General features: G+C 41.5%; 1 protein-coding gene across 2 annotated transcripts in view; it reads right to left on the bottom strand.

Moving 5' to 3' along the window:
* Positions 1-13,056, bottom strand: part of SLC25A13 (solute carrier family 25 member 13) — a 131,391-nt gene extending 118,335 nt beyond the window's left edge. Inside the window, exons 1-2 of one of the 2 annotated variants that reach the window (XM_048838180.2) lie at positions 12,959-13,056; positions 9,437-9,451 (exon numbers count right to left, since the gene is read on the bottom strand). In XM_048838180.2, coding sequence (XP_048694137.1) covers positions 9,437-9,451; positions 12,959-12,970 — 27 coding nt within the window. In that variant the 5' untranslated portion in view covers positions 12,971-13,056. The remainder of the gene's footprint in view (positions 1-9,436; positions 9,452-12,958) is intronic. The other variant, XM_048838181.2, reaches the window with a different exon arrangement.
* Between the last annotated feature and the right edge of the window lie 6,012 nt (positions 13,057-19,068).

The following is a 19,068-nucleotide window of genomic DNA, read 5'->3' as shown; positions in this document are numbered from 1 at the left end:
GAGGCTGTGGAATCTCCTTTATTGGAGGTTTTTAAGAGCAGGTTAGACAAACACTCACCAGGGATGATCTACATAAAACTTAGGCCTTCCATGGGCTGGACTTAGACCTCTCAAGGTCCCTTCCAGCCCTATGATTCTGTCATTCTACTGTGGCCCTCTCCCTCCCCCAGCTCATGATTGGGAGTGTAGGAGGCTCCTCCACCTAACTTTGTTTCTAAAAAGCACACACAAAAACCCTAAACGAACAACTTGCTCCAGCAATTCAGCCCTGGAGCCACTCAAGGGATGTTATTACAGCTCAAATGCAGTAATATCAACTGGTAAGGAGAGGAAGGAAAGAGAAAAGAAGCTGCTCATTTACACACAGTCCCAACATCCAAGCAGATTATTTGCACTCATCTTTTCCTTACCGACTATATCAACCTTCGCTAAACAGGAGCACAGACAGCATAAATGGTCTTTTGAGGCTTATACATCCCATACCACCATGTACACAGAGAGCTGAAGAGAGCGCAGAGTCATGTAATAATACGTACATTTCATTAGATCTGCTATGAAATTACAAGTTGTACAGGAACTTCTGTTATTGTCCCCAAAGTCAAACGTACTAACCCCAATCCCAATTCTATTAATTTGGGTCAGTATATCTGTTTTTGATTTCTAAATATTTTAATGCATCTGATTCAACAGTATCATGATAAAAAATCCTATTGCACACCAAATGCAATCTATATCAAAAGCTACCAAGCTAAATATAAAAAAAGTCTGTTGATAACCACATCATATTCATGGTTCTACTCTCTTACCACTATTATCTCCCTCCTTTCTCTATACTTCTAAAGCCACATCATCATCATCTGCAGGGTATTAGATTTCTCCCAACTGACTGACATGCATGGACTTAGGCAACAATCTTCTCTGTGCGGTGTTTCGATCAATGTTGCACTAAAATTGATTAGCACTGTTAGACAAGTGTGCAGCAGACTGCTAGGCTAATCAAGGTAAACCTAACCATACACTCACATGAAATTAAAGATTCCTTCTGCTGCAAAAGTCAGTTCACATTTCAACATATAAATAAGCCAATCACTAACATGTCAAAAATAGGCAGAGTGTGCTGCGGCACTTATAGATTATAAGGTGCCACAGGACTCTTTGCTGCTTTTACAGATCCAGACTAACACAGCTACCCCTCTGATGCATGTCAAAAATACAGCATCAAATTATTTGCCAGGGTAGTTTTCTTTTGTGTTTCAAGTTCCATGAAAAATTCAGTCCAAATTCTTCCTTCCAAGCTTAGGTTCAAATCTACAGACTATACTGGAGAGAGGGGGAAACCATCTGAACAGTTTATCATAGAAATAAAGAGGATCCACAGTTCCAAGTGGAAAAGGAAAAAAGGTTTCTCGTTCCTCCAATCCAATACTTGATTTGCTGATTTATTTCTAAAATGTATCATCTGATTACTATTCTGAATTTAAAAAATTGAAGGGACATCATTCAGGTTAGTAGTCACATTTAATTTACTTCTGTTTATTTTCAAAGTTTATATAGTTCTGTGTGTGTGCGCGCACTCCCCATTCTCAAACACTTTCTTTCTAAAGAGAAAAAAATGCCAGCAGCCCACTCCTTATGAGCAATTTTATCTTACCACACATTAGTTTTTGTGTAGGCCAGAGTAACATTTTTGGTAAAGAACGTGATTTCAGTCATATACCTCTACATTTTACAATATTGTAAATAGTATGAAATTATTTCAAAATGTTAAAGAAAATGCACTGGCAGTGTTCGTTTAAGTACTTTAACAAAGCTTCAGTTTAAATTGTTTTATTACAATGCAATTCAAGATAAAGTACTCATAAGAGCAGATTCATCTCCCTGCAAATGATTGAGATATAGAGATGTTCTGTTTCCAGAACAGACTATGCATCAGAAAAATGCATCTTTACTTTTTCATTGACTGCAGATATCTCACCTCCTCTATCACTGGCTCTGAAGACTAACCAGTAACCCCTAGACCAGTGGTTCTCAAACTAGGGCTGCTGCTTGTTCAGGGAAAGCCCCTAGCAGGCCAGGCTGGTTTGTTTACCTGCCGCGTCTGCAGGTTCGGCCAATCGTGGCTCCCACTGGCCACGGTTCAACGCTCCAGGCCAATGGGGGCTCCGGGGAGCAGTGCTGGCTGCCCTTCCTGCAGGCCCCATTGGCCTGGAGCAGCGAACCACGGCCAGTGGGAGCCACGACTGGCCCAACCTGCGGACGCGGCAGGTAAACAAACCAGCCCGGCTCGCCAGGGGCTTTCCCTGAACAAGCGGCTGCCCTAATTTGAGAACCGCTGCCCTAGACAACATGGCATTATTATCTAATAGTTATAGTATGGTCCAGAGGCCCTAATCAAGATCAAGGTTTGGTGCTGTACAAATAAACTGGTTAATCTCTAAGGTGCCACTAGTACTCCTTTTCTTTTTACATATGCACCAGAATTTCGAACGCACAACTCAGCATTGTGAACGCATTCAATAGTCACCCAGGCAGCAACTGAACAGATAAAACCAAAACGTAAGTCAAAATAAAGCATAAAATGTGTATCATCTTCCAGTAACTACAAAGTCATATCTCCTTGGACAACATGGATAAATAAAATAGATATGTGCCTGAATACTTGTCAGAGGACACATTTTTAGCATTCGGGGATGTAAGCTTCTCTATGTTAAAGATGTTCTTCCTGATCCTATGTATTGTATTTGCAGTATATTAAGCAGAGCTTCTCTAACTTCCAAGGATAGAAAGCTGCATAGAAAAAGGAATTTTTATTTCTTAATACAATAGGTGCTAGATATGTCATCAACAAAATTGGACATGACTGAGGTAAACAAAACTGCAGGTTCTAATAGCAGGTTTCCAAAGACTTGTACAGGAAGTGAGGCTACATATTAATGCGGTCTTATGGGGACTCTGACAAAATGAAAATAAGCAAATTACAAAAGTTACTTAAAAGCCATTTCAGTTATTATCCATGTCCCCCAATATCCTCTGCTAATATCTGTGGGTTTACATCTTTCTATTTTTAAAAAATGTACTTTTCTCTTCTCACTGCTGTTTTAAAATGCTACGGGGAGGGAAAGGACTTATAGAAGTAGGGATATATTACCAACCACCTGACCAGGATGGTGATAGAGACTGTGAAATGCTCAGAGAGATTAGAGAGACTATTAAAATAAAAAACTCAATAATAATGGGGGATTTCATTGACTGGGTACATGTCACCTCAGGACAGGATGCAGGGATAAAGTTTTTCGACACCTTAAATGACTACTTCTTGGAGCAGCTAGTCCTGGAACACACAAGAGGAGAGGCAATTCTTGCTTTAGTCCTAAGTGGCGCATAGGATCTGGGCCCAGAGATCAATACAGCTGGACTTCTTAGTAACAGTGACCATAATATAATTAAATTCAACATCCCTGAGGTGGGGAAAACACCTCAGCAGCCCAACACTGCAGCATTTAATTTCAGAAAGGGGAACTACACAAAAATGAGGAAGTTAATTAAACAGAAATTAAAAGGTATAACACCAAAAGTGAAATCCCTGCAAGCTGCATGGAAACTTTTTAAAGACACCATAATAGAGGCTCAACATAAATGTATTGTATTCCCCAAATTAAAAAACAGAGAACCAAAAAAGGGCCACCGTGGCTAAACAAAGTAAAAGAAGCAAAAAGGTACCCTTTAAAAAATGGAAGTTAAATCCTAGTGAAGAAAATAGAAAGGAGCATAAACTGGCAAATGAAGTGTAAAAATATAATTAGGAAGGCCAAAAAAAAATTTGAAGAACAGCTACCAAAGACTCAAAAAGTAATAGCAAAAAAAAATTAAGTACTCAGAAGTAGGAAGCCTGCTAAACAATCAGTGGGTCCACTGGACGATCAAGATGATAAAGGAGCACTCCAGGATGATAAGGCCATTGTGGAGAAACTAAATGAACTCTCTGCATCAGTCTTCACGGCTGAGGATGTGAAGGAGATTCCCAAACCTGAGCCATTCTTTTCAGGTGACATATCTGAGGAACCGTCCCAGATTGAGGTGTCATTAGAGGAGGTTTTGGAACAAACTGATAAATTAAACAGCAGTAAGTCACCAGGACCAGATGGTTCTCACCCAAGAGTTCTGAAGGAACTCCAATGTGAAATTGCAGAACTACTAACTGTAGTCTGTAACCTATCATTTAAATCAGTTTCTGTACCAAATTGACTGGAGAATAGCTAATGTGACACCAATTTTTAAAAAGGGCCTCAGAGGTGATCCCGGCAATTACAGGCCGGTAAGCCTGACTTCAGTACCGGGCAAACTGTTTGAAACTATAGTAAAAGAACAGAGTTTGTTGGGGAAGAGTCAACACGGTTTTTGTAAAGGGAAATCATGCCTCACCAATCTACTAGAATTCTCTCAGGGAATCAACAAGCATGTGGACAAGGGGGATCCAGTGGATATAGTGTACTCAGATTTTCAGAAAGCCTTTGACAAGGTCGCTCACCAAAGGCTCTTAAGCAAAGTAAGCAGTCATGGGATAAGAAAAAGGTGAGCAGACATCCTGTTTTTAAAGGCACAGTCCCACACTTAAGCCTTCTTCCGGGTGTCCCGACTTTTTGTTAAATATGGGCAAACTGTCACGTATTTTCTATGATCCCAACACAGAGCCGGCAGCGGGGGGCAGCAAGCGGCCGTGGACACCCCCCGACCCGCTCGCCCACGTCAGCGTCTCCCTTGCTGCCTCCTCCGGCAGCAGCAGCATTGGTGGCGGTAGCAGCACCGCAGATGGTCAGCGAGAGCACCCCCAGAAGCAGCCCGGGGTCGGCGGCTGCTGCTGCTGCTGCTCCTGCCCCGCTGGGAGAGCAAGCTGTGAGCAGTGTTTCACCTGGGACCCCTACTGGGGCATGAAGGAATGTGATGGGGGCAGGGAGAGCGGCAACACCAGCCCTGCACCCAGGCATGCGGGGGAGGAGGGGAGGTTGGACCACCAGCCCTGCAGGTGGGCCCGTGCGTGGAGGAGAAGGGGGGGCTCAGATCAGCCCTGCGCCCAGGCGGAAAGGCGGCCGCGGTGGGAATCGCAGGCGAGCAGCAGCAGGGAGGCTCGGAGGACCAGTCCCGCAAACGGGCAGGCAGTAAGGGGGTTCGGACAGGGTGGGGGGTCGGTCATGGGCGGGGTGGCTTCTACCTGCCCTAGGTGCCATTGGGGAGGAGGACCTCAAGCTGGCCCGGCAAAGGTGGGAGGCAGGAAGGGCTCAGGTTGACCCAAGCGCAGGGAGTGGTAAGGGTGGCCTCCTCCCACACATGGAAAGGCTGGGGAACCTCAGGGAGGGCTTAGGCCGGCCCTGCAGCGGGGGGGTGGGGGGGGGTGCGTGTGAATGATGTTTCGGGCCAGCCCGCGGGTTTCCTGTCTTCCCTTTGGGAAAATATGGTCACCCTAGATAAGAGAGAAGATACTCTCATGGATCAGTAACTGGTTAAAAGATAGGAAACAAAGGGCAGGAATAAATGGTCAGTTTTCAGAATTGAGAGAGGTAAATAGTGGTGTCCCCCAAGGGTCTGTACTGGAACCAGTCCTATTCAACATATTCATAAATGGTCTGGAAGAAGGGGTAAATAGTGAGGTGGTAAAATTTGCAGATGATACAAAGATAGTTAAATCTCAGGCAGACTGCAAAGAGCTACAAAAGGACCTCTCAAAGCTGGGTGACTGGGCAACAAAATGGCAGATGAAATTCAATGTTGATAAATGCAAAGTAATGCACACTGGAAAACATAATCCCAACTATGCATATAAAATGATGGGGTCTAAATTAGCAGTTACCGCTCAAGAAAGAGATTGTGGAATCATTGTGGATAAATCTCTGAAAACATCCACTCAATGTGCAGTGGCAGTCAAAAAAGCGAACAGAATGTTGGTGATCATTAGGAAAGGGATAAATAAGACGACAGAAATTATAATATTGCCTCTATATAAATCTATGGTACTCCCCCATCTTGAATACTGCGTGCAGATGTGGTTGCCCCATCTCAAAAAAAGAATGGGAAAAGGTTCAGAAAAGAGCAACAAAAATGACGAGGGGATATGGAACGGCTTCCGTATGAGGAGAGATTAAAAAGACTGGGACTTTTCAGCCTGGAAAAGAGACGACTAAGGCGGGATACGATAAAAATCTATAAAATCAAGAATGGTGTGGAGAAAGTAAATAAGTGTTATTTACCCCTTCTCATAAAACAAGAACTAGCGGTCACCAAATGAAATTAATAGGCAGCAGGTTTAAAAAACCAACAAAAGGAAGTATTTCTACACACAACGCACAGTCAACCTGTGGAACTCTTTGCCCGAGTATGTTGTGAAGAGCAAGACTATAACAGGGTTAAAAAAAAAAACTAGATAAATTCATGGAGCATAGGCCCATCAACGGCTTTTAGCCAGGATGGGCAGGGATGGTGTCCCTAACCTGTTTGCCAGAAGCTGGGAATGGGAAACAGGGAATGGGTCACTTGATGTTTACCTGCTCTGTTCATACCCTCTGGGGCACCTGGCATTGGCCACAGTCAAAGATGGGATACTGGGCTAGATGGACCTTTGGTCTGACCCAGTATGGCTGTTCTTATAACTTATCGCATGTCTATACTACAATCTTAAGTTAACATAGGTTAGATCAACTTACAGCCACCACAACATTTACTGCGGTGGCTCACGTCCACACTACCCTCCTTCTGTTGGTGGTGCCTTATGTCAATCCGACTGTGTAGTATAGAACAGGGCTTAGACATTAATTCTGTAATGAGCTCCATGCACGAGGATCCATTGCTGAATAGTGCCTTAGAAGGGGTTTCATGTGTGTAGCCCTTGGCTTCAATGGGACTACTCATGTGAATAAGCATTATACCCAGCTGTTCGTGTTCACAGGATTAGGCCTCAAACTTACTACATAGAGGAAAATCACTTGACACGAAGTGCTGTCAAATGTACAGAGTGAAAAGTATGAAATGATGGGAAAAAAATTGAGTTTCTTTTCCAACCTCTTTCAGTTAGTCATCTCTGATGTTAGTTCGCACAATGATGAAGTAAGAAATTGTCAAAATTGTGACTTAAATTGACAGTGTCCCTTTATCAGATACTTAACGGTCTCATGAAAAGTCAGGATGCAAATAATTGAAAAGTAGCAAGAAATAAACTTTTTTTTAAGTCTATATATAGATAGATAGATATAGATCTATAAAGAGATACAGAGAGCAGTTATAGGCGTAGGTTCTGATCCAACAAGTGGCTGCACACAGTCACACTGCTGAATCTGTGCAAAGCCCCACTGACTTCAGTGGGGCTCGATGCAGACACAGTAGCATTCTCACTTAGTCACTTGAAGGATCAGGGCCTCAGGTCTGAAACCTGCATGGAACCCCAATGAATCCACCCAGCAAGTGCTCCTTGCAGGATTAGGAGCCTTGTTTTTACATCTGTTGTGCAGAAAATACTCAAATTGTTTTGGAGAACATATGGAAGGAGCACCTGAAAAGAAATAATTTGAATTAGATGTTACCAAAATGAATTTGAGGAACTCAACTCTTGGAAGGTCTCTGAATATATTAATCTGTGAAAAACAAGGGAAATGCAGAGCTTAGCTTTCATATTTTAAGATTTAGGGGTTTGGGGTCTTTTAACAGCAGGTATTGTTATAACAGCTTCAATAGCAAGCAGTCTGAAAATACAGTAAAAATGAAACCGATCTGAATGGTAATAAAACTAGCTTAAAAGCCATAGCAGAAGTCTACACCAGATTTGTTTCCTTTCTGTTACAGTATATTTATGTAACTTGGATAAGACTCTCAAATACTGTTAACTTTATTTAAATTCACATCAGTTAACACCATAAGATATGTGTTATCTCATTACATCTGAGGTCAGTTATCAATTAATTCTGACAGGCCCCAAATCTGCAAAGATTTATTCATGTGCATAACTTTAGTGATAGGATGCATGTGCTTAAACACTTGACAGAATCAGTTAGTTTAGCGAAACATTTGTTTGAGCTACATCACTTTTATCATATGTTAAACAACAAACTTCAAGTAAACATACACACAAACTGTATGCACATTTAGCACAATGCAAGCACGAGAGCAGAGTATTTATTATAGCAGGAGAGATAACTAACATAATAGCTAAGGCTCTTTTCCTGCCACAACAGGACAAGTCTTCATGCAGATGCAGTAATCTGCTAACGTCATATCAATTATAAGGTTGAAGCCTAAATAGCAGGTTTTTCCATTCTAAACCCCAGATGTTTTCTGAAACATTAAAATTATTCAGATTTGGACTCTGCTCAAGTGTGATTTGTACATAAAACATTCAAGCATAGTTTAGATGTTTTGGAGTGCAAAATAAGAAAAATACACCTTCCCCATTATAGATCTTGCAACCTTATGTGAGACAGCAGCAGTGCCAAAATGACAGGTTGATAGAAAGTTAAAATGTGGCATGGAAACAGCCCTCATTGAGAAACGCCTTAGAACTTCCTAATTAAATTGGTTTTAATTTGACAGAGTTGTGTATCTCTGGAAATAAAAATAAGTCACTTTGTTAACAGTACTGTGCATGTTCACTTTGTAGCCATGTTTGGAGCAAAGGCAGGTTGAACTCACTGAACACAGGTGGCTAATTTAACTGTGCTTTAAAAAAAAACAGGAAGGTGTATGATGGGGAGTCCTCTAGCCAAATTGTTCCACATTATGCAATTTTTTCTCCGGGAAATTCCACCCAAAAAGAAAATGCTAAGGTTACACAATACTCAGAAGTTAAGAAATAATGTACAGTATAAAACCATATACGCCCTGTGCATGAACTACAATAAAGACTTTACATAACCACCTCATTCTCTGAAGATTGTGCTATGTAACTATTACACTAATTTAGCTACAAACCACCCCCATACTATATATTCCAGTAAATGTTCACTATTATCTTATCCTTTTACACATCTCTCATGCAAAACCATTTTACTATGTTGTTTTAATTAAAAAAACACTTTCAGACTCAGAATACACACAGTAATATACAATAAAGAATGTTAAAAATGTATAAAAATTGTGTCATACTATGTAATATAAACTATATTGTAGTACACATTTAAGGTTGCACATGCAACCTCATACTTTGTCATTTCTTAACATCTGAGTGTTTAATTACGCAGCCTTAGCAGTCTTTCACATGCGTTTTATTTTTGGATGGATTGAGTTCTTAAAGTCTTCTTACAATGTCAACATTTGAGACCTAGCAAATGAGGAACAAAAGTTAGATTCCAAGGGATTCCTAAGTGCTACAATATAAAAAAATAAGGAAAGAAAGAAAAGCAGTCATGCAGGACACTGGCAAAGAAAAGGACTTTGTAGAAAAAGTTGTTCAACTCACCAGTCCATTGTTTGGCTGAGGTTAAAAAGGCAAACATTACTAAGATGCATCAGTGAGGAATCAGAACATAAACCAAGGCCTAATCCTACAAACACATGACTTTAGTCTCAAGGACTATATGTGATAAAGTTGCTCACGTATGTGCTTGAAGGACTGGAGTGCAGGTGTTACTGTAAATAGTACCGAGTATTGCTTAAAGATATGTCACTGACTTTGTCAGGACTGGGAATCCATCCTATTTAACTCTGGCAACTTCATCCTACAAAGGTGAAAACTTCAAAGTCTCACAATGCAGCTTAAATATTAAACTAGGGCTGGCAAGCGATTAAAAAATTAATCACGATTAATCATGCTGTTAAACAGTAACAGAATACCATTTATTTAAATATCTTTGGATGTTTTCTACATTTTCAAATATATTGATTTCAATTACAATACAGAATACAAAGTGTACAGTGCTCACTTTATATTTATTTTTATTACAAATATTTGCACTGTAAAAAAAATAGTAATTTTCAATTCATGTAATACAAGTACTGTAGAGCAATCTCTATCATGAAAGTTTAACTTACAAATATAGAATTATGTACAAAAAACCCCGGCATTCAAAAATAAAACAATGTAAAACTTTAGAGCCTACAAGTTCACTCAGTACTACTTCAGCCAATTGCTCAGACAAACAAGTCTGGTCACAATTTGCAGGAGATAATGCTGTCCTAGAGACTGGATGAACAAGAAGTAGGACTGAGTGGACTTGTAGGCTCTAAAGTTTTACACTGTTTTGGTTTTGAGTGCAGTTATGTAACAAAAAAAAAAATCTACATTTGTAAATTACACTTTCATGATAAAGAGATTGCACTACAGTACTTGTATGAGGTAAACTAAAAAATACGATTTCTTTTATTTATCATTTTTACAGCGCAAATATTTGTAATAAAAATAATATAAAGTGAGCACTGTACACTTTGTACTCTGTGTTGTAATAGAAATCAACATATTTGAAAACGTAGAAAAACATCCACAAATACTTTATAAATTTCAATTGGTATTCTTTTGTTTAACAGTGTGATTAATCACGATTAATTTTTGAGTTAATCACGTGAGTTAACTGCGATTAATCGACAACCCTATATTAAATTAACTCAGCAGCTCACAATTTCATAATAAGTTATTCTTTCGCTTGAATCTCTCAGGATACACTTGATATTTCAACCATTAGCCTTTTTCAGAGGTTATCTAAAGAATGTAAACCCTGCAGGACAGGCACTGTGCCTGTCTACAATACATTATGCACATTTATGGCACCATTTAAATAATATGAAGAAAAATTAGGTGTCTTTTAGCCAAACCTGCAGTTATTTAAAATTGCCCTATATATAGTCTCACCTGTTCAATATATTCTGGATGTTTAGATTATACTTGTCCAGTGTTTTCTCAAAGGACTATGGTCACCTACCCCCTATGAAATTGAACTGAAAGCAAAATATATTGTTCAACAATATGTCATAGAAGTACAAGTTAAGATATATTTAAGATGTTGCCCTGTACAGAGAGCTACGTAACCACAAGGCTTCTAGATTAAAAATCTTTGCAATGTGATGCAACGGATATTTAGGTTAATCTTAATCTCAGTGAACAGAATACTTTGAAAAGTCTTAAATGATACAAAGGCTGGTAAAGGGGAACTTGATAAGCTGGTTATATTAGTGAGAGACAGAAACAAAGCTAGATAAACACAACTAAAAGTCATGAATGATAAATAAAACTTCAGGGAGGATGGTTTCAACTCAGAAAGCACATCACATACATTATCTTGCTCATGAAAACAGGTAGTATGAAGTTGGAGACCAACCAGGCTAACTTTAATGAGAGTTACTGAGTAGCACACTGGCATACTGAACATACTGATTCTGTGATTAACTTTATTGAAATATGTTTCTTCAGCAGAAGGTACTTGTATAGGCCAGATTTTCTTGGGGGGGGGGGGGGAGGAGGTTGTTTTGGGTTTTTTGGCACTGACGTTTATTTTCTTATGTTCTTGCATAGAAGTTTGGCCACTAATTTCAATGGGAGCAGGACCAGGCCCCAAATCTTTAGGGAGTGTAAGTGTTCTGACTTGGTTGTATTGACTAGCTACCTAATCAATTATTCCTTCTTACATAGCAATGATAATGAACAAGAGCGGTTTATAGAAAAGAAAGACTAAGGAGCTTCAAAACACTGACCCATATGTCAAATTAATGTGTCTTCATTGGAGGGACCCCTATGTAAGATATGACCCAAACCTTGAGGGGAGGGGCTGTTAAATTAAAAAAAACAACTATGAAGAATGGCAATATTTCCATTAATTTTGTTTTTATGTCTAATAAAAACCAAACATAGCCACTTGCTATGAGCTTTGCAAGCCCAACTTCATACCAGTGAAAGAGAATCTGAAAGTCATCATAAATAGAAACCAAAATTAAATTGACTAGCTAGTGTTCATCATCCAAGCTAAGCAAAGAAAGTAAAAGAAAAAGCTCAGAGAATATTATGTTAAGGCCTGATGCTACCTACAGTGGGAAGTGTTTTAGTACTTGTTGTCAAGAGTGATCCTACTTCTTGAGGCTATTCACAGTAGTAAGCATTACACCAGGTACTGAGAGTGTTTGCAAAATTATACAGGGGTGCTGGAACAATTTTCATAGCGGGAGTGCTGATGATGGAAACCATGTATTTGGTTTTAATAGTCCAAGCCAGCATCCCTAGTTCTAGCACCACTGCACGTACATATTCATCATTTTCCATTTGGAGAATCTCATGTATAATTTGTGGCATGAGAAAAGGATCTCTTTTAAATATATGGGGGGGGGGGGTTTAAACCCTGACACCGTCCCTTTAAATTACTCCCCCTTGTGCTTGACACACACCCACTGTGAGGCCACTAGCTAAATTTGGCTTGGGAAAGAAATCAGGTGACTTAATCGATGAAGGCAAAAGCAAAGTTCTTTCAGGCTCCATCAGATCTGACCCGTGCCAGAGTCTAAGACCCCAACTGCGGAGGTGCTGCAACAGGGGCAACACTGCTGCCCTATGTGTATTACCCGGCCAAACGTGACTGTGCAGTGCCACAACTGTACGTGGTGTACCACAAACCCTGATGGGGCGCGCTCCCTCCCCCGGGCAGCTCCCAAGCAAGAGGGTGCAGGTGGGAAGGCCCCCCTCACGCAGAGGCCAAAGCCCCCCGGCACGGGGCGCAGGCCCCGCAGCGAGCCCTGAACACAGCCAGCAACCCCCCCACATCCCGGCAGCGCCTGCCAGCAGCGCGAGGGACCTGCTCGCCAAACGCCGGCCCCGCCGGCGGGGGGGCTGGAGAGGGGGCGCTGCAGCGGCTGGCGGGGGGCTCAGCCCACTCCAGCGAAGTTCCACCAAGGGCAGGCCCCCATCCGGCAGCTTCCCTCCAGCCAAGCCGCGGGGACACCCAGCAAAGGCGGCGGCCCGGCCCGGCCCGGCCCGGCCCGGCAGCAGCGGCTCCCGACTCACCTTGGCAGCCATGCTTCGTCCCGTGCAGCCGTCCCGACGCGGCAGGCACCGCCCCTCCTGCGCACCAGGCCGGCCGGGCGCCGCCGCCGCCGCCCGCTCATTGGCTGCGGCCGGGGCCCCGGGGCCCTGCCGGCGCGCGCGTGATCCGCCGCTCTCCTCGTGCCCGGCTTGAGCAAGGGGCGCACGTGACGCCGGGCTGCGCTGTCCAGCGGCAAGGGGCGGGGGGCGAGCGGCGCGCGGCGGGGGGGTGACCTGTCCCTGGTTCAGGGGCGGCCGCTCAAGGGGCAGCAGGGCAAACAGCGGCGTGGGGCTTTGCTGAGGAGAGTGGGAAGCCGCCCGTTGCTGCAGTTTAATGCCCTGCGTGGATAGGTGACCAAGTCTCTGAGGTGCCACAAGTACGCCTTTTCTTTTTGCGAATACGGACTTAACGTGGCTGCTACTCTGAAACCCGCTTTTATAGGGACAGTCCTGATATTTGAGGCTTTTTCTTGTGTCGGTGCCTACATACCCACCGACCCACTCTCCTGATTTTTCACACTTGCTGTCTGGTGGCCTGTGCCTGAGGGTGGGTTGTGAAAGAGCCACAGTGAACAACAGTGACTCTGTAAAATGGAATTCCGGGGAACAATCAGTTGCACACGTACAAGTGTGGGGAGGGATAGCGCAAGGGGTTGAGCAATGGTCTGCTAAATGCATCCTTGTGAGTTCAATCCTTGAGGGGGCTGTTTAGGTTTCTAGGGCAAAAATAAGAGACAGTAGTTGGCCCTGCTGTGAAGGAAGGGGACCTGACTCAATGACCTTTCAAGGTCCCTTCCAGTTCTATGAGATAGGTATATCTCCACATTTAAAAAAAAAAAATGGGAAATGCCTGCCTAGGAAGAAGTACTGTGGAAAGGGATCTGGGGGTCATAGTGGATCACAAGCTAAATAGGAGTCAACAGTGTAACACTTGCAAAAAAAGCAAACATCATTCGAGGATGTATTAACAGGAGTACTGTAAGCAAGACATGAGAAGTAATTCTGCTCTACTCTGCGCTGATTAGGCCTCAGCTGGAGTATTGTGTCCAGTTTTGGGTGTCACATTTCAGGAAAGATGTGTCCAAATTGGAGAAAGTCCAGAGAAGAGCAACACAACTGATTAAAGGTCTAGAAAACATGACCTGTGAGGGAAAATTGAAAAATTTGTGTTTGTTTAGTCTGGAGACGAGAAGACTGAGAGGGGACATCATAACAGTTTTCAAGTACATAAAAGGTTGTTACAAGGAGGGGGGAGAAAATTTGTTTTTCTTAACCTCTGAGGCTAGGACAAGAAGTAAAGGGCTTAAATTGCAGCAAGGGCAGTTTAGGTTGGACATTAGGAAAAATTTCCTACCTGTCAATGTGGTTAAGCACTGGAATAAATTGCCTAGGGAGGTAGTGGAATCTCCATCATTGGGGATTTTTAAGAACAGGTTGGACAAACACCTGTCAGGGATGGTCTAGAAAATACTCAGTCCTGCCTTGAGTGCAGGGGACTGGACTAGATTACCTCTGGAGGTCCCTTCCAGTTCTGTGGTTCTAGTCATTGCCTCATGGCTGCAAGCTCTCCAGAGCTCTCCGCTCCTGTGTGTGTTTGTACAATGCCTGGCACAGTGGGGCCCAGATCCTCTTTGGGGCTGCCTATAGTTAGGTAACTATCACAACGGGCCTTGAGATGCTATGCTAAACTGGTAGTATTACACATCCAGTTTGCACAGTTGACAGTTAAAAAGGATCTTTCCTAAACTGAATTGCCACAGCTTCATCAGAGATCTGACAGTCACACCAGGTTCTTTCTGGCGATTAGCGTCAATAAAGATTTTAGAGCTAGTGGTAAGTTTCCCTCCTCAGATGTTTCCTTCCTTCTTCTCACCAACTCACAAATTAATACTACGTAGCTAATCAAATTATTTTAACAGAACACATTTATTTTCAAACTAAAATCTCACTAAACTTTGGAAGTTTTTGCCTTCATGCAGACAATTCATTTTTTATTCTAAATTGGGGAAGTGGCTAATTAGGAACCAAAATGAAAATCATACATTACTGAAGAGCCAGAGTCAAGAGAATGACAGAAAAGGGCCCAATTCTGGCCTTTCTGTCCTCCAGCATTTCCACTGACTTAATTAGAGCAGGATCATCCCCAAGTGTAATCTAACTTGATGGTGCTATGTCAGACAGACCAAAAAATGTAGAAACGTTGAAGGTATCTGGATACACTACAAGCTCTACTGCGATACAGCTGTAGCACTGCAGCTATGCCTCTGTGGTGTAGGCGCTTACTGCAAAGATAGAAGGGGTTTTTCTGTCTCTGTATGTGTGTATTAAATCCACCCCCTCAAGAGGCATTAGTAGCTGCATCTAAGTGTTGGTTAGGTGCCCCTAAGGGCATGAAAATTTTCACAAACCTGAGTGCAGTAGCTAGATCCACCTAGTATTAGGTGTAGACCAGGCCTGAGAAACAAGGGGAAATCATTTATTTGATCTTTCAAATCATTACTTACGCGACTTGGCCAGAAGAAATAAAGACTTCCGCCAGTTTGGAGGTGCAATGAAGAAAGCAAACAAGATACAAGGATGACTAGCTAAAGGAATGCATTATAAATTAAAGAGTGGTGTGTGGTATGTCAGTGTTCCTCCTCTCAGTAAATCAGGTTCTCATGTCCAAAGCTGTGTATGGGATCCACTCCTGACTACATGCTATCTGCCTTGTATGTCTAAAGTCAGAGTGCTACTAGGGGAGATTATCAAAGGCATAATAGCAGTTAGGTACATAGGCCCAGATTCTCAAAGATATTTAGGCATCTAACTCCCATTGAAGTCAATGTTATATGCTAAAATACCTTTGAGGATCTGGGTCAATTCCCACCTTAGTGTTTTAGCTCAACACTTTATTCTGAGATACTCTGAGACTGACATAAATGTTAATTTCTATTATTTTAGGCCCTAATTCTCTAAACAAACGTGCTTGACTTTAAACACGAGTAGTTCCAGTAAAATCAATGCATAAAGTTAAGCAACATGTGAAACCATTTACAGGATCTGAGCCTTAGTTAGTAAATTTGAGATGATTGGTTTTTTTAATTATAAATTAATATCATCAGTCCATTTATAAACAACATAAATGTTTTCTGATCATTTTTAATACTACTGATAAGAGAAGGACATTCATAGAAAAACAATATACAGTCATAATTGTTTTTCAACATAAATACACAAAAGCAAGGACATTTACAGTTGAGGCTAAAAGTCCATTTTAAACTGTCCCATTGAGCGTTACTATTGCAAAAACAGACTGCAAGGGAATTTTTTCAAGTCCAGATTGCTATGAAATTGTGAGTGGATCATTAGTATATCTACTGTTGTATTAATGTCAAGAGTCAAAAGAGTTAAAGTTAAATAAACTCTTTCACTGTCCAACATAAAACAGTGATGCAAAGAAGTCCAATTTTCCCCCCCCTACAAAGACCTTTGTTTACTCAGTTGCTTGGCAAACACACAAAAGTATTCATTCTAAAATTGAAAGTTTATTGATCAAACACAAGAAAGAACAAGAAATTAAAACAAGCATTTATATTGAAACTGAAACTGAGTGATTATGCAAAACAAATTATCAAAACCTGTAAAGTCTGTCTTCAAAATATTAGCATCTTTTATTTTTAGATCAACCTTTCTTTGATGAAAAAGAAAAGGTTAATTTTACTTCGTGGTGTGATGAGAAACATCTCCTATTTCTAACAAACAGACAAAAGATAGAGGAGAGATAGGATAGAAAAGGTAGGGGATATATGGCTTTTGTTGATGTTGTCGGAACTCTAGACAGCTGGCCAGTCACAAATGGATGCTTGGCTAGCAAGTCAACCACCCCACCTGTTGCTTGGATCCTGGTTCACTTTCTGGATCATCATCTGGTTGGGTCCTTTCTTCTTAGAGCAGGATTCTGATCAGCTCATCTCACTATGCTGATGCAATGCAATTGATTTCAGGGTCTGATGAAAAGCGGAGAGAGAGAAAGATAGGATAGGAAATAGTGAGGCAGAAAGTAACACAAAAGGGAAAAGAGGCAAAACTGGATCTTACGTGCCTTTGTGATGCTGTCAATTAGGAATCTCCACTGATGGGCTGAGGATTGGACGTCATGATGATATGATGATTTTCAGAATTTACTAATGAAAAATAAAGTTCTTTGAACAAAAGCAAGGCCAGCCGGCCTTCCTCCTGGAAGAAAATCTTTCAGTCTGAATTGCTACTTCAGTCTTGTGGTCAGGGAAAATGACCTGGGAAAAAGTGGCAGCATATTTCATTCCCCTCATTATTTTGTCCACCAGTTAGGCTTAATCGCTATCAGACAAATTTTGATCCATTAACTTCTGATCCCACATCTTCTGTTTTTACCAAGTATGATTTCAACAGTCATTGATTCATATTAGCAGGTTATTTTTGTTTGGACTAATCCAGCTTCTCTGGTTCTCTTGTGCTTGTTTATAATGTTTACTTATTGAAAACAACAACATATTTTTCATGGTTAATTTCCAAATAGGCAAAAAGTATAGGTTATTGTAACATTTTATGAACATTCACTCGCATTACATTTGACCTTACAATAGCATTACATTTTAGATCCAAAAATCACGACACTTCCTATGTTACTTATATGTCCCTCATCACTGTAGTGTCTGAGCACTTCACACTCTTTCATGGATTTCTCCTCACAACACCACTATGAAGTAGGGAAGTATTATTAGCCCCATTTTACATATATGGAACTGAGGCACAGAAAGGCCATGGGCGGGATTTTCAAAAGCATTTAAGTGAGTTAGGTGCATAACTCCCATTGGCTTTCAGTGGGAATTAGGTGCCTAGCTAAGGCACTTTTATTAATTATTATTAATAATGTTTATTTATTTGTATTACCATGGTGCCTAGGAGCCCTTGTTAAACAAAAAGACAGTCTCTTCCCCAAAAAGTTTACAATCTAAGTACTGTACCTCAAAGCTACACCCTGGAATCCCCATATTCACCTTGTCATATAATTAGGCTATATTTCATTCAAAGCATACCATGTAAGATGTCATATGAAAAGTCATGATCTGCTGAAACCCATTGTTCTGTCCAATATGTATATCATTTATGTGTAACAAGTTATGAGATTTTGCTATAGTTGTTACTGAAATATGTTGTAAGTTTTCTAGTGACATACAAAGGAGGCAAATCACTCCCAGCAGGGTGTTCAATGACCATTAATCAGCAAGAGTGTTGTAAACAAGGAATTTACAATACTGTAAGAAGGCTAAATAAGCATCACACAGTGCGGGATTGCTCAACTCTGTGACTCAGCAAAGCCCAGCAAGACATGTCTGGGCTAGTGTTTTCTAGGCACATTGACTGAGGATATAAAATAGGGGACAGTGTCATCGTGCATTTGCCTTTCTCCTCCTCCATGTACGCTGGAAGCAACAAGAAGGCTGGGAAGACAAAGTCTTCAGATGAGGAGTCTAGTCCCAGGCTTAAAAAAGGAAGGCTGTGTATTAAGGACTGTAACATCCAGTGGGGTGAAAAAACTGCTTGATCCAAATACTGCCAAGTGTAATAGGGTTTAAGATTTAGCCTGTGTGCTTACTTTTTTTGGTAACTATCTCTGACCTTTTATGCCTACCACTTATAATCACTTAAAATCTATCTTTCTGTAGTTAATAAATCTGTTTTGTATTTTACCTAAAACAGTGTGTTTTGTTTGAAGTGCTTGGGAAATCTCAGCTCAGTTTACAAAGGCTTGTGTATGTCTTCTCCAAACTGAGGGGGGGGGCAGACTGGGTAATAAACGTAAACTGGCCAGACTTCTAACCAGGGAAAGATGGGGCAGTGCTGGAGTGCAAGTCTGGAGAGGTGGGGAGAATTGGCTGGTGCTTTTCTCTGTGTGATTCGTGAGTGGCTCTGGGAGGATTCATGCAATGTATCTGGGTGTGGGGTTGTGCTGAGTGATGTCAGCACCTGGAGAGGTTTGCTGCTTGTCACTAGCAAAGCATTGTGCGAGACAGCTCAGTCTGGAGAGTTAAGGGAGCACAATGGTACCCCAGTTCCAGCTTGTACTC

Source organism: Caretta caretta, chromosome 2 (assembly GCF_965140235.1).
Source record: "Caretta caretta isolate rCarCar2 chromosome 2, rCarCar1.hap1, whole genome shotgun sequence".
In the NCBI taxonomy this organism is placed as follows: domain Eukaryota; kingdom Metazoa; phylum Chordata; order Testudines; family Cheloniidae; genus Caretta; species Caretta caretta.
Note: the sequence above shows the minus strand (reverse complement) of the source record. Positions and strands in the feature narration are given on the sequence as shown.